The sequence below is a fragment of the Apodemus sylvaticus genome, chromosome 4 (genome assembly GCF_947179515.1).
Source record: "Apodemus sylvaticus chromosome 4, mApoSyl1.1, whole genome shotgun sequence".
In the NCBI taxonomy this organism is placed as follows: domain Eukaryota; kingdom Metazoa; phylum Chordata; class Mammalia; order Rodentia; family Muridae; genus Apodemus; species Apodemus sylvaticus.
In genome coordinates, this window is record NC_067475.1 from 104,072,294 (window position 1) to 104,088,631 (window position 16,338).

The following is a 16,338-nucleotide window of genomic DNA, read 5'->3' on the forward strand; positions in this document are numbered from 1 at the left end:
CTCCTGAAGTCATGAACAACACTGACTCCTCTCAGCAACCACATGTGAGAAAGGATGGAGGAAACCAGGAATGTTTGCCCACATCCGTTTGTAGAATTTTTACTGTGCACTAGCACATCTATCTCTAGGCCCTCAAGCTGAGTCCACCACAGGTGGGATGTTAGATTTTCTTACAGGCTCAAAAGCCTCAGGGTAAAAGATCATTTTATCAGGTAAGATATTTTAGAATTACCCGGCATAAAAGGAAAGGCCAGATCTCTCTTTGGGCCAAAGAATAATTTATTACACAATGCACATTTCGGCTTAACAAGTAAATTTATCTCTATCTCTCTTTCCTTTATTATTCTTGGCATTAAAATTAGAAAGCCAGGCACACTGAAACACAGCAGTAGATTCTGCATGGGAGAAGCCGAGGTGAAAGACCAGCCTGTGCTACATAAACCCTGTTTCTAAAGAAACAAAGGATCCAATGACAGTCTGCTCAGTGTGTAGAAGGTTCTGAGTTTGCTCTCTGAGTTCCAGCCAGCCTGGTACCAGGGCCTAGTTACAGGACACCCAGGCTACACAGAGAAACCCGCTCTCAAAAAAATATAAACAAAACAAAAATAATAATAAAACTACAAGCTTATAGAAAAAGCACGAATAAGAGGATCGTGTATATTTGCACAGATTTCCTAATTCTTAATATTTCACGGCATTTTTTTGGGTTGTTTTGAGTCAGTGTTGTTCTGCTGCCCTGGCTGGCACAGAGCCACCAGAGGACACACTTCACTAGGGTGCAGACGCCCAGGAGGGGCGGGGACCCCGAGCCGAGCAGCGCAGCGCCCCCTGCCGCCCACCGCGGGGAGCTCGCACAGCTCGCTGGACGCCAGAACATGGCGGGGCCGCCCGAGAGCCTTGGGTCACAGGCGCCCGACCGCGACCGAGGGGAGGCCAACTTGGTGACGCGTGTGTCGCAATGGGCGGACAACCATCTGCGCCTTGTCCAGGTGCCACGGCCGGGCGGGGTGGGCTAGCCTGAGCGGGGTGATCGCGGGAGGCCTCGAAGAGGACCCGCAGGGGCGGAATGACAGCCCGGCCACACTCGTGGCCGAGTGGAGGCGACATCGCCTCCTTTGCCGCCTCCCTTGCCGTCCCGGTGGCAGCATTCAGGCCCGGAGGCTCGCGCGGGGCTGGGGACAGCACAGGGCCGGTCCAGGAGTAGCTCCTCATTCAGTATGGCAAGCTGGAAACCCAGGAAGAGCAGAGACGCCCCAGAGGCCTTGACGGAGCAGAGCCTTAAGGAGTTTGTTCCAGGGCTGGGGTTCGAACTTCGGTAAGCATTGTAGTGCTTACCACTGAACTATATTATATCCCCAGTCGTGTTTTGTTTTTAAGTGAAACAAGAGAAGACACTGAAATTCAGTCATCGAAGAGACACTTAAACGGCCAGATTAATACCAGAGAAAGGACTGCTAAGGTCCCTGTGGTGGTGATATGTGCCAGGAGGGAGGTGCCCCTAGGTTGTTAGTGATGATGGTTCCTTGACATGGAGCAGTCGCAGTAAATGATCTATTGTGAAAAGCTGTAGAGCTCCTGGACAATAAAATTTGGAGGCTGATCTTGAAGACAGACCATTAGACTTTAAATCACGGTTGTAGGTTTGAGGTAACAGCATAATTTAATGTTCAAGGGAAATCGGAGTGGGTAAAGCCCTAGTCTTGACCAACATTTTGAAACAGCTGCAGAAAGTTACAGAAGACAGTCTAGAAATGAGGCCTAGGGGATTCTCCGGGGAGTGGAAGGCAGCAGAAACACAATCTGAGGCAGACAGGGAGACAGACAGATCATTAGGAAAATGGGTCGCCGAAAGCCAGGACAATGCATTTGGAAGGAACAACAACTTTTAAGAATTTTGCTGAGAATTGGAGGAAGTTGAACTTTGCAAAGGCTTTCTTTGCAGCTAGGCAGCATGAGGTCCAAGGCCATGCCTGCTGACATGCTGTTGTAGCGCCATCTTTAGAGCAGTCTGGTACCTGCCATTAAGTGCTAAATAAACACATGCATTGTTACTTACTATACTAATATTAATGTTCAACCGTTTACACAAACACTTACCAGATATATTTGCCCTGATGCTGTATTTTAAGGTTTTCTGCTAAGTACATAATTCACTATAGATGTAAGGCTAGAAGCAAGACCATTGGTGCATTCAAGAAATTCACAGACAAGGGAAAATCATTCACTTAAATCCCTGTGTGTGACAGATTGCTAAGGAAGAACTAGGAAGGAATGTGTTTGGAAGAGTCCAGCCACCATTTGAGGCATCTATGTTATTTGAACTGTTAGTGGTCACGAGGACAGTCTCTGATTTCTTTTAATTTCGTGCACTGACTATTGTAAATGATAATTGGTGAGAACTAATCGTTCAGTCTCCTCCTGTAGCACATCAGCACTGGAATGGCCATAGCTGGGATGATGTTACTGATACGGAGCGTTCGACTGGTGAGTCCGCAATGGAACAGGCAACAGACAGTTGGCTCGGTCTCACTCCGGCCTGCTTGGGTTCAGACTGGAAGATTTTAAATTGTATTGTAGAATAACAAACATATTTTAAGATCTTGGTTAAGATTTAGAACAGAGAATTTATTTTAGAGCCATAAAAATGTGCAGAATTTTACTTACTTAATTCGACAGACTATTCACATAATCATATTTCTAAGACTTGATGAATACCTGAAAACAAAATACATATAAGTATATGTATGCCCCCTCACACACATACAATCCAGAGTGGTCTTTCTGAATCATAATTAAAAGGAAGTTCTGGGGCTTTGAGATGACTCAATGGGTAAAACCTTGGACACCAGAGTTTGATCCCAGAAACCACATGAAGGTGGAAGAGATCATATTCCACAGAGTTGTTCTCCGATTTCCACATGTACAATGCAGCCTGTGTGCACACGCGCGTACACACACACACACACACACACACATACACGCCACTAAACAGAAATTTTTAAAAATTCAATTCTAGTTGAGAGACCTTTCCCCAGCACTTAGATACAGCTCTTCTGCCTTGCAGAGAAAGTATGCTATAGCGTAAAATATTCTTTCCTGGTGAAAGAAACAAGTCCAGTGTCATGTAAAGTTCTGAGTTAGCCATGATGTGTGCTGCTTGTGGCATAAAATAGCTAATAACTCTGGGTACCAAGTAGCTGTTGGGTGTAAAGTTTCGGTGCTGGCCTTTGTCAGCAGAATTTGCTTTGTCTCCTAAATGATTTTAAAAAATAAAAATATGTCTTGCCAGTTAGATGTCATTTAACTTGACACAACTTTGCTCAAAATTTACATTTGCCATCTTTTATAAAGTAGCTTGACATAGGAAATAGCAAGTAGTAAACTTTAAGTCTCTATGACAGTTTTTAAAGTTATTTGTTATTTTTATGTGTATTTGTTTTTGCATGTGTGAGTTTGTGTGTGCCAGAAGCCAGAAGAGAGTGTGTGGAACTTGGTTCTGGAAACTAAACCTCCATCCACCGCAAGGCTGTCAAGTGCCCTCAACGCTGAGCCATCTCTCCAGGCCCTATAAACAGTTTTGATTAAATATTAAAGTGTTAGTGTCAAATTAAGAACCAAGTTAAAACTTTTCAATGGCCATGTGTTCTTGCTAAATGCTTAGATATCTTCTCATTTTATTTTCATTTTAAGTGAAAATTGCATCTTCTTCTTTGTCAACCAACAGACATCAAAATTTACAACCTCTTCGGATATTCCAGTAGAATTTATAAGAAAGAAAGTTAAACTACGTGGCCGGTTACAGCAGATAACTGAGTATGGTCTAGAAATTGAACATGTACCTATTACTTTACCCTTCATATCTTCATGGAAAAGTAAGTAAGAAGCAAGAATTGTAAAACTGGATAACCACTGTAGTGATCATTATGACATTTAGTACCTAGATGCTGTTTATAAAGCAGCCAAAATATTATAATTCTGATTACTTTCCGTAACCTATGAAAATCTAAACCATGGTCTGATTTACAGGAAGCTATTTAGTTTGGCTCTAGAGTTCTCTCCTTCGTTTAGGTGACTGCTCAGTCTTACATCTAGGCAGTCGGCTGCTCACACCACAAATGATGACAATCTGTTATGGCCTAGGACCTAAGATAATTGTGTATAATGCTGAGCTGAACAAACGCAGCCCTTGTAAATGTTGCCGTTTACAACCCTTGTAGAAGATTAATAATATACATGTGAAAACTTGTCCGAACCTCAGTGAAGACAGAGAGTCCCAGGATACATAAGTATTCCGGCCTAGTAGGGTTAAGGAAATACGCTCACATACAGTAGTCAGACAGGGCCCCATTGAGGAGTTGTTATATCATCACAGCCTGAGCATTTGAGTGGGCAAGCCTGGAAGAACATAGGGAGGAATGAGTCCACACCTTTTGGCAGTTTATGTGAAGCCTCCTGCACCTGAAATATAGTGAAGAAAGGTTGAAAGCCAAAGGAGACTAGAGTGTAGTAGGAGTCACATTGTTTTTCTACTTATTATCAGTTAACTGTGTTTCATATTAAAGAGCCCAGGCACATACGCACTTTGCCTGCAGATGCAATCTCATGACTGCAGGGATATGTAGGGTAACACTATTAACAAACAAACAAACCAAGAACAATCAAGGGTGTGGCGATGAAGCAGACTCCTTGCTGATGGTGCTTGTCACTGGGACAGTACCATTCTGTGTCGTTCTCTGCTTTCCCTGCTGTCCATATTCTTGCCCTCATTTGACTACTTTCTCCGTTCCCTGATTCTGTGTTCATCTGTAAAACCCTAACTTTTTGACGGAGTACTCTTAGCCTTCTCTACTAGAGCCGTGTTACTCTTTCTGCTACCTTCTAGCATCTCTGTGACATCCCATCCAATGCGGATTGGACTTTTAAAAATGTTTCTATGCAAGATTTATTGAAGGAGACTGGAGAGAATCCTTAGTGGTTTAGAATACTTGGTGCTCTTCCTGAAGACCGGGGTTCAATTCCCAGCACTATTTTGTCATATCATGGCTCTCATGACTAGTATGTCATAACAGCTATCATGGCTAATATGTATAACAGCTCTCATGATGATTATAATCTAACACAGCTATCATCCACTATTAAGTTATAACAGCTATAAAGACTATTTTACCATAAAAATTGTTATCATAACTTTTATGTTAGAACACAACTATCACTGTCATGCAAGGTTATTAAGGAGATTGGAGATGTGATTTAGGACATCTCAGCAGTGGTCATGATGGCACATAGCCATCTATAACACCAGTTCCCTTTTCTGACCTCCAAGGATGGGTGCACATAGACACATGCAGACAAAACATTCATACACATAAATCTTAAAATTTTTAAAAGATTTATTGAAGAACTAGAAAGGCAAAAATTTCTTATCACAGAAACAAATCTAAAAATAATTAGAGATTAGAAACCATGATGGAGCCAGGCAGTGGTGGCGCATACCTGTAATCCCAGCACTCTGGGAGGCAGAGGCAGGCGGATTTCTGAGTTCGAGGCCAGCCTGGTCTACAGAGTGAGTTCCAGGACAGCCAGAGCTATACAGAGAAACCCTGTCTTGAAAAAACCAAATCCATAAAAAAAAAAAAAAATCATGATGGGTAGGCAACATGGCTCAGCAGGTTAAGGTACTGCCTTCCAAGCCTTTCTAGTTGAGTGCAATCTCAAGGACATACATGGTAGGAGAGAAATGACTCTACAAGCTATACTCTGACTTCCATGTGCATGTACATACACACAAATACACACACACACACACACACACACACAAAATAAGTAAGTAAATAAATGTAATAACTAAAAAACCCAAACAGATAGACAGTTGAGGGCTGGCGAGGTAACTTAGCATGTAAAGGTATTTGCCACCATACTGAAGACCTGAGTTTAACCTCTCAGGTCACATGATAACAGGAAAGAACTGGCTACTCCCCGTTGTCCTCTCATGTCTGCATGTGTGCTGTGGCAATGTATATACCTGCTCACACACACAATAAATAAATGTAAAAATTATTAAATATAGAAATAATATTCTTTTGCTATTGTTTTGAGATAAATTCTTACTTTATAGACCTAGCTGGCCTAGAACTCATTATGTACCCTAATGTAGCCTAGAACTTGTGATGGTCTTGCCTCTCTCTGCAGGCTAAAATGCCCAACCAAATATCACAGGCTTTTAAAAGTAACAGTTACATTTCCAAAAAATAGTCAAAGGTTTTGGTGAAAATCTGTTGTTTCTTCTAATCATGCATTTGTTATGGATGGTTTATTAAATCATATGACTTTATTTTTATTGGCTGTATTATACTTTGAGTGTGCAATAAGAAATCTCCTCATTAGATAAAAACCTGGTGGCCTTTGTTCTGTGAAGAACTGAGACACTAATACTAAAGCTGATAGTGTTGAATCGCATTCAGACATCCACTTCAAGTTTTAGTCACCTAGTCTCTGGTCTCACAGACAGGAGAAGCTCTTAGTGGAAGACTGGTGATACTGCAACTGTAAACATTAGAAGAGCCCTCAGAATGTATTGATATCAATGGCTTACGGTCATCTAAGTTCTAAGACTTGTTTCTGCCTTGTGAGTGTTAGGATTGCAGGCATTGTAGTAACTTCCCCCACATCATCACCCAATCTGTGTTGTATGCTCTGTCTTAATCTAATTACATATTACTTGTATTGAATACTTTTTGCTAAGGACACAATTACCCTGCTCACTGTTGCTTTTTCGCCTGAAACTTAGGGGACAGATTTTAAGAAACCCAAGTCTGTTTTACTGTTATCAGCATAACTAAGTTTTAGAACATCTTTTATTTAAAAAAATGATACAAAGAATATATGTGTAGGAACATTCATTTGTAATTATGTACTCTACATGATTCCTTAAATTTTCAGAAATAACAGTGGTTTGTGACTTAAATTTCTAGTGCTCCTTTGTGATACTTGAGGATGTCTTATTTTTAGTCAGACTATATCCTAAACAGAAGTAAACTATCACAAATAAAATTCTTTTGGATTTATTTTAAAAACAAACAAACAAGCTAGCAACAAAACCACATTGCTAAGTGACGTGGTGCATGTCTTAAATCTTATCAGCTGGAGAATCTCTTTAAGTTTGAGGTTGGCCTGGTCTACATAGAGAGGTCTAGGCTGGTCAGAGAAACACAGTGAGACCTTGTCTAAAACTGTTTTAAAACTACACTTTCAATTTTATTTATTTATATGTGTGTGTGTGTGTGTAGGGGGTATATCTCACAGTATAGGTGTGGAGGTCAGAAGAAAATTCACAATTTTTTCTTTCTACCATGTGGGTCTTGGGGCTCAAACTTAAGCGGGTTGGCAGTGAGTGCCTTTGGACATCTTTTTAAGTTGAAAATTTTTTCACTTAGAAATAGATGAAATTAACCTTTTTATTTTAACCTCTTTGTAAGTCTCTATATATTTTAAGTATATAATTTCTTTCAGCGTGTGTGTGCGCACACGCGCGCATGTGTATGTGTGATGTGTACATCTGAGTGTGGGCATGCATGTGCCACAGCACACTTGTAGAGGTCAGAGGTCAGCTCTCAGGAGTTGGGTCTCTCTCTTTTCACTGTAGTTCTGGAAACAGAACTCAGGTTGTCAGACTCACAGCGAGCACTGTTGCTTGTTGTCTTGGTTGCTTTACGTGTTCTTGAGACACGAATACCTGACCAAAGAAACTTAAAGGAGAAAGGTCTGTTTTCCATTACAGTTTCAACAGGATACAGTTCGTCATGGTGGGGAGGCATGGCAGCCAGAGCATTATGTTCGCCAACCAGCCGTGTCTCATCAACTGTCAAAACCAAAGACAACGGGGGAAGCGGAAACCCAGCTTTAAAATTTCAGGGCCCAGTTGGTCAGGGCGGTTGCTGGCCTTTAATCCTAGCACTCAGTAGACAGAAGCAGGTGGATCTCTGTGAGTTCGAGGCCAGCCTTGTCTACATATCAAGTTTCAGACAGGCAGAACTACATAGAAAAACTCTGTATCAAAAAGCAAGCAAACCAACAAATGAGCAAACAAACAAGCCTGAAATATATTTATAAATAATAATAGTTATATATAATAATAATTATAAATGAAATATTTATAAAAAAATAAGTGGTCCTAGGTTTAAAGCTTGAGTATTTATAAATAACTACAATGCATTGTTCTAGGTGTCCGGGACTTGGAGGGAAATGACTGGAATTTGCATCGTGGTCTGCTCTTGAAGCTAAATTGCTTTCTATATTACTTTCTTAGAAGAACCATGTGGAGTTTTGCTGGTTAAACTGGCTGGAGTAGAACTCACTGAAACCGGTAAGGCGTGGTTACAGAAAGAGCTGAAGCCTTCCCAGCTGCTATGGTTCCAGCTCCTTGGAAAGGAAGAGTCAGCACTCTTTTGCTACCTTTTAGTGAACAAGGTAAGTAGTGTGAAGAAATTACTGAGCATCTTCCATTCTTAACATGACTAAACATTTAATTAACATTTTGAATCTATAATGAGCATTTCAAGCTGCCAATCATGATTATATGTAAAGAACTAGGTGTTTCATATATAAACCTCATTGTAAAAATTTAAGGATATTTATTTTAGTCAGATAGGATTTATAAAGGGGCTGGAGAGGTGAGTCAAGCAATGAAGAGCCCTTGCTGGTCATCCGGAGGACTTGGGCTCAGTTCCTAACACCCACTTTAGACAGGTCATGACCACTTGTAAGTCCAGTTCCAGGACATCCAGTTCCCTCTTCTGGCCTCCATGGGCACTGGTGCTCATGGGCACTGACACACACATGTGCGCTTAAATCTTAAAACTTAAAAACTAAGGCCTGGGGATGGTTGAAAAGATGGTTCACGTGCTTGAGAGCTCATATTGGTCTTGTAAAGGGCGTGAGTTGATTCCCAGCACCCACAGCAAGCAGCTGACAAGCACCTGTAACTCCAACTCCACAGGATCAAACTCCTCAGGCTCCTCAGGTGCATGTACACACATACATAAATAAAAGTAGGACAAATAAATATTTTTAAATTAAATAACTAAAAAGATAGGACTGGGGGGAGGGCTCACTGGTTAAGAACACTCACTACTTTAGTAGAAGTCTTAGGTTTAGTTCCCAACAACCACATTGCCACTTACAAAGGTCTGTAACTGAATTTCCCGGGACCCAGGGCCCTCTTCAGGCCTATGAGGGCGCTAGGCACGCGTGCTGTGCATATACGCACACACAAGCAAATACTTGTACACATAAAATAGAAGTACATGTAGATTGAAAAATAATAAAAATAGCCGAGTGGTGGTGGTGATACAGCTGGTTAATCCCAGCACTCTGGAGGCAGAGGCAGGGGGATCTCGGTGAGTTTAAGGCAAGCCTGGTCTACAGAGCAAGTCCCAGGACAGCTACTCAGAGAAAAAAGAATAAATAAGTAAATAAGATACAAAAAGGAAGTTATAAAGAAAGGAGAAAAACTTTTAAATTATTAATGATTTTGGTCTTTGCTAACTAAATGATCATCCCTATATATTTACATATGCATGAGTTATTATATCAAGTTATTGTTACAAGAAGTCAATTCAGAAGTGTAGCTTGGCAACTGGAACAAAGTCTTCTACAAAGGGCAAGGGTGTTTCCGCAGGTAAATACTGCTCCATCTGCTCCAATATCCTGTGTGCTCACAACAGAAGCTGTAAAAGTAAACTCCATACACGTTATTCTTGTACACAGGGAAACTATTCCTGTGGGGTTGCTGGTCTCCATTACAGGTAGGACTCTAAGGGGTGATGATTGTGTTGCCCAGACTAACCGAAGGGAGAGTTCTTCCTGGCTCTAAAGCACACCTTCATTCCACATCCTTATTGTTTCCCATGTGAACAACCATGCTGTGCACATTGTGTGATTCAATTATTTCTCCTGCTTGAATTCTACTAATGTGTGAGACTGAAACTTAGTTGTGTGGTTTGGCTCAAGGAAATGAGCTTATAGAATGTTTAAAACTGAGACAAATATAATAAACCATGTATGACTCCTTTGTTTTGTGAACCTAAATTTACCGTACCTAGAGAAATAATGTTTTCCTTTTAATTTTGTATTAAACCCTTTTTCTTTTCCTAAGGATTACTTAGTTTTGTAGAGTCTTAGAAAATAGTCCCATGTTTAAGCCAGGCACTTTGATGTTATAGATTAACTTCTCAGTAATTGTGATTTACTTTTTAAAAATGTGTATGTGCTCATGTGTTCACGTGTGTTTGTGCATCTGTCTGCTTGAGATTATGTGCACATGAGTGTGTGTGTGAGTGTGTGTGTGTGTGTGTGTGTGTGTGTTTGTGTGTGTGTGTGTGTGTGTGTATGTGGTGTACTTGCATGCACATGGATAAACCTGCTACAAGAGGCATAGAATCCCTTCTGTGTTGAAGTTATAAGTGTGAAACACTGGCCTGTCACGTGGGTGCTAGGATCCAACTCTGGTTCACATGATTGTGAGGGAAGCACGTGTTTTGTTATGTTGTGCTTTTCTTAGGATTTGTTTTTATGTATATGTGTGTCTACATGTGTGCACATGTGTGTGTGGACACTAGACAGACACCAGAAGAGGGTGTTGGCCTTCTTAGAGCTGGAGATACACACCGTTCTAAACTTCTGTATGTGGGTGTTAGGAGCTGAACTCCAGTCCTCTCCAAAATCAGCAAACACTCTTAACCTGCTCAGCCATCTCTCCATCCCCATGACTTACTTTAAAATGAAGCTATCAATACTTGATTTTCATTAGCTTTGTTAGAATAAAACAGGATCTGCTTTATTCCTATGAATTCCTATGGGGGGGGGTGTTGCAGGATATTTGATTACACTGTGAACCCCAGATTATGTTATTTACCAGAAAAACCTGTTTCTAGTTGTAGTGTATCTCAGCACACAACTTAAATCCCTTTGGCTGGAACACAGACACACCTTTAGTACACACCTGTGATCCCAAACAATAAAGATAAAGTTAGTTTGTAGAAGGAAGCAGTCTTGCTGTCTAACTGGGTGGCTGACAAAGTGATAAATCAGAGAAAGACCTGACAGAATAGGATGTGATAAACTCTCAGGGGAAGAGAGAGGAAAGAGAAGCTACTTAGAGCAGTGCTGGGAGTTGGGGTGTGGGGGTGGGGTAGGGGGTGTGGGGGTGTGGGGGTGTGTGGTTTTACTCAGACAGTTGTACAGAGACAGGTTTCAGAGAGAGAACAAGCTAGACACAGGTGAAGACAGAACAAGCCAGAGAGTGTGAAGGAACCAGAAGATTAGAACATGTTACCAAAGTTAGTTTGAGGCCAAGCAGAACAAAAAGTCAGAAGCCAAGAGTGAATCCAGATTGAATCCGTCAGTTTGGAGAGGAGTTTGAGCCTGAACAGCTGAGTTGAACCAGCCAGCCAGCCAGCGTTCAGAAAGAACAAGAAAGGGTGAGCTTATTCATCAGGTAGTCTCAGAGGCTGAAATAGTCTAGGCCTGGATAAGATTTTATGGAAGCCAGAAGGTTCCAGGACTAGGCCTATGTTAGCAGGCTCCCCAGTAAGCCTTGGATAGGACAATTACTACAAGAGGATAAAAAGTTACTTTAACAGTGGGGAATCACTTATTGATTAGATTACAAGTGACATATTCCAGAAATGAAAATTTTAAGGTAAAGATTCAAAAATTATGTGGAGTAGATATCTTTAAAATGTATATACTTGGGGTTGGAGGGTGCTCAGCAGTTAAGGGTAATGGCTATTGTTGCAGAGGACACAGCTCTCAAGTAGAGGCTTACAGCTGTAACTCTGGTTCCAAGGGATCTGATGATTTCTTCTGACTTCTGCAGGTACTAGGCATGAAAGCGATGCACAGGCATTCAAGAGGGAAAAACACTCTTAGACATTAAAAAACAAACAAGAAAAACTACCTGCCGGAGCCCCCAAACCCTTGGACTTCGAAGTTAACAATTTAATGCTATTCTGTTCATTATGACTTGTTTGTTAGTTTTTAGTCTACTTTATTTTGCTGTGAGTTCTCATTGTGTAAATCATGTGCTCCATTTTTCTCTCTACAAAGCCAAGCGAGTTAACAGCACCTTTGAATGCTTCATCATTTCTGTGCTTCTTTGCATTAGAGGTCAATGAGAATCAGTTGACTTTGAGTGAGGCTTACATGAATGTAGTATATCAAAAATTAAAATCTTTCAATGTGGCAATAGTTGATTTAGGGGCATCACCCCTTTTGTTGGTGTTGTTATTGTTGTTGTGTGTGTTGTGTGTGTATAGGGGAGGTTCATGCGTGTATACAGGTGTGCACTCCTGTGTGTGCATGTGTGAAGCCCAGAGTTTGATGTCAGGGGTTTTCCTCATTACCCTGCACCTTTCCTTTCCCTTTCTGAACCTAGAGATCACCTACTGGCCTATGGGCTGGCTGCCAGTGACATCCCGGGATTCACCTGTCTCTGCCCCCTAGCACTAGGATTAAGAGCCTAAACTACCAGGCCTAGCTTTTTGCATGGACTCTGGGTATTTCTGCTCCCTGTTTTTTTTGTGTTACCATTTTGTTCAAAACAGCATCTCTTTTTTTGTAGTTCAATCTGAACTTGAGTAAGCAAGTAATCCTCCTGCCTCATCCTCACAAATGCTCAAATTACAAATATGTGACCTTTGTGTTACATGTTTTTTTTTTTTTTTTTTTTTTTTTTTTTTTTTTTGCTGTTGTTTTGGTTGGTGGTGCTTGTGGTGGTGGTGGTGGATTTTTGTTTTTTTTTTTATTATTCAATATATTTTTTATTTACATTTCAAATGATTTCCCCTTTTCTAGCCCCCCACTCCCCGAAAGTCCCATAAGCCCCCTTTTCTCCCCCTGTCCTCCCACCCACCCCTTCCCACTTCCCCGTTCTGGTTTTGCCTTATACTTCTTCACTGAGTCTTTCCAGAACAAGGGGCCACTCCTGCTTTCTTCTTGTACCTCATTTGATGTGTGGATTATGTTTTGGGTATTCCAGTTTTCTAGGTTAATAACCACTTATTAGTGAGTGCATACCATGAGTCACCTTTTGAGTCTGGTTACCTCACTTAGTATGATGTTTTCTAGCTCCATCCATTTGCCTAAGAATTTCATGAATTCATTGTTTCTAATGGCTGAATAGTACTCCATTGTGTAGATATACCACATTTTTTGCATCCACTCTTCTGTTGAGGGATACCTGGGTTCTTTTCAGCATCTGGCAATTATAAATAGGGCTGCTATGAACATAGTAGAGCATGTATCCTTATTACATGGTGGGGAGTCTTCTGGGTATATGCCCAGGAGTGATATAGCAGGATCTTCTGGAAGTGAGGTGCCCAGTTTTCGGAGGAACCGCCAGACTGATTTCCAGAGTGGTTGTACCTCTTTTTAATTTTCTTGCCTTCTCTAAAAAATTAAAATTGTTTCATTTTAAGGTAAGTAAGATATTATGGGAATAATAACCACAATAGTCACTACCTAAGTAATCAGTTTCCTCCATTTTATTCAAGGGTGGATATTTTAACGTGAATCTGAATGAGGAGATTTTGAGAAGAGGCTTGGGTAAAACTGTCCTTGTTAAAGGGCTAAATTATGACTCAAAAACACACTGGAAAATTCACAGAAGCTTACTTAAAGCGGAATTGGCGGCCTTAAAGAAAGGAGAAGGAATATGGAAGGAAGAGTCGGAAAAAGAAAGTTATTTTAGAAAATTGAAAGATTCCTGGAGAGAGAGATGGACAAAGGGCAATGATTTAAAAACAGCCGGAGACGACCTCAGCTCCACCAAAGACGGTTATTATGACAGCCTGCACAGGGCTTACAGCAGCTGGAAGGACAGCATGAGCAATTACTCTTTAGTTCTGAAACTCAGAGAATTTGTGAGCCGCTTACACTTTCGGAGGAAAGGATGATGCGTTCTGAGGTCTGAGGTAACCCCAGAAGAGTAATGCCGAACTGTGTGAGCCATTTTCATTGAGGCAAAAGGGAATTTCCCTCAGGTGATCAAAATCCCAGTCTCATCAAAATTCCAGTTAACATCAAATCCATTGTTAACATCAGAATCAATTTGAATGAATTATGGTCAGTGTCATATACTTTTAGAAAGAGCTACACACTGTAAAAAGTTACCCAGTAGAAGGATGTATATATGCAGAACTAATGTTTGGCCTTTTTCTTCTTCCTCCCTGCCCCCTAGTGCCAGGGACTGAACTCAGGGCCTCAGGCACTCTGGTCAAGCAGCACACCATTACAGAACTACATTACTAGCCCTATAGTGCTAATGTCTGAAGAGAAGGTGTAAGTGTTGACTTTATATTAGTTATTTAGGGCAGCCATATTTAACATTTGTTTTTCAGTTTTATCAACTCTATAATAAAGGAATTAAAAAAAAGATTGTCTTTCTGAGGTCACTCTTTCTCCAAGCACCTTTCTAGCTCCTGCTGAGTGAGGACCACTGATCTGAGAGGCATGGCCACCATTCCTCGTAATAAATACAGCTGCCTTCATCCTGTTGTTAGATAAGAGGATTGCCCTCAAGACAAAGATGAGAACCGCAGCACAGAGGTCAGAAAGGAAGGATCTTCAGGATATCACTGAGCCCCTGGACTCCTCAATTCTCAACTACCTGCCTTCCAACTCCGAGGTACATGAGAGAGTAGTAATCTGCCTTGATAGTAAAGATGGAATTGCCTGTGGTGGCATGTGCCCGTAATCCCAGGACTTGGTAAGTAGAGACTGGAGGATAAGGTGTTCAAGGCTATCCTTGGCTCTTACAGAATTCAAGACCAATTTGAGCTAATTAATATGAGACTTAATCTAAAAATCAGAAATATCAAAAGCAAAAACACCCTTAAACCACTTTAATGTATGCATTAAAACCTTCCTGGCAATGTAAGCCTTTTTCACGAGCCCAACAATATTTTACTAACTTTTGGGACATGGTCTAACAATGGAGTCCTTCAAGGGACTGATGCTTGTGAGAAATATCCATGAAAACAAGACAAGAGTCCTGTGACCTAAGTTTCTTCAAAAACACTAAATTGCTTTTGAAATGTGCTCTTGTGCCTCTCCCAGTCATAGCAGATAGGACTGAGCTTGCTCCAGAGTGTTCATTACAGCTGGATATTGTTACTTATTTATATGCCTGTTTGGAAAACATGTTTTTGCCACATGACCTTGTGATTATAAACTTTACTCAGATGACTCTTCTTAACCCTCAGAGTATAAATTGTCTGATGCTCTGAATAAAGTTGGCTATTGCATGAGAGTTTGGTTTGCCTCATTTTAGGCCAACAACAGTTATTCCAGGTTTGTGCTGCCAATTAGAGTGGCTAACATCCTCAAAAATCTATATAAAAGGGAAGTTTGGGGTTTTTTTTTGTTGTTGTTGTTGTTTATTCATTTTGTGGTTTCGATAGAGTCTCGTTACAGGACCTTCACTGGCCTGGAACTCACCTTGTAGACCAAGCTAGCTTTAAACTCATAGAAATCTACCTACCTCTGCCTCTGCCTTCTAAATGCCAAGTTAAGAAGAATTAAAAAAAAAAAAGTGATACCAAGAAAAGTCAGACGTAGCAGGCCCAGAGAATTGGCTACCGACAGAATGCATACTATAGGAATCTGTCTTGGTTACTTTCCTTTTGCCTTGACTGTTGGGGTCCAAGAGTCACCCCACAAACCACTAACACTGATCTTAGTCAGACAGGGATAGTTTATTGAACACACACCCAAAGACTAATCTATTAGAGAGCCATAGCTTGGAATTTGAGGGCTGAGATTACAACCCCAAACATTTTTCTATGTCACCTTATAAAGGCTAAAACCACAAAAAAAAAAACCAACAACAACAACAAAAAACACACAATGAGCTCATACACAAGTGCTGGAAGTAATGCCCAGTGGTCAGCCCTGACGCAAGCCATTTTAGATATAACAGTTCATATTGACTTTAAATTTCATGAGCCCTACTTAAAGCTTATAGTTGTGGAATTTTTTAAGATTAACAAACCTCATAACATACAGAACATAACAGGGTATGTGGTCACCATGACCCTGCTCTGAGTCAAGCTATTTTTCTGTCAACAACTGGTAGGCAACAGTATGAAATAGCTGGCAGACATAGAACAAAATGGCTACAGCTATGCTGGAGGCACAGACCTCAACATTGACAATATACCATGACCAAGGTAACTTATAAAAGGAACAATTTAATTTGGGGTCCGTGGTTGTAAGTGGTTAGGGTCCATGACCATCATGGTGGGGGCCTGGCATCAGGCAGACAGTCATAGTCCTGGAGCA

At 41.0% G+C, this 16,338-nt stretch overlaps 1 protein-coding gene across 2 annotated transcripts; it reads left to right on the forward strand.

Annotated features, from left to right (window-relative positions):
- Nucleotides 1-825: 825 nt before the first annotated feature.
- On the forward strand, nt 826-15,307 carry C4H3orf33 (chromosome 4 C3orf33 homolog). 2 transcript variants are annotated; one of them, XM_052180414.1, is made up of 5 exons: nt 826-989; nt 2,425-2,484; nt 3,725-3,872; nt 8,306-8,466; nt 13,551-15,307. In XM_052180414.1, exons 1-5 carry the CDS (start codon nt 876-878, stop codon nt 13,950-13,952), a joined length of 885 nt encoding a protein of 294 aa, XP_052036374.1. In that variant the 5' UTR covers nt 826-875; the 3' UTR covers nt 13,953-15,307. The 2 variants fall into 2 exon arrangements, with proteins under 2 accessions (XP_052036374.1, XP_052036376.1); XM_052180416.1 differs by lacking the exon at nt 826-989 and adding an exon at nt 1,009-1,315.
- Nucleotides 15,308-16,338: the final 1,031 nt, after the last annotated feature.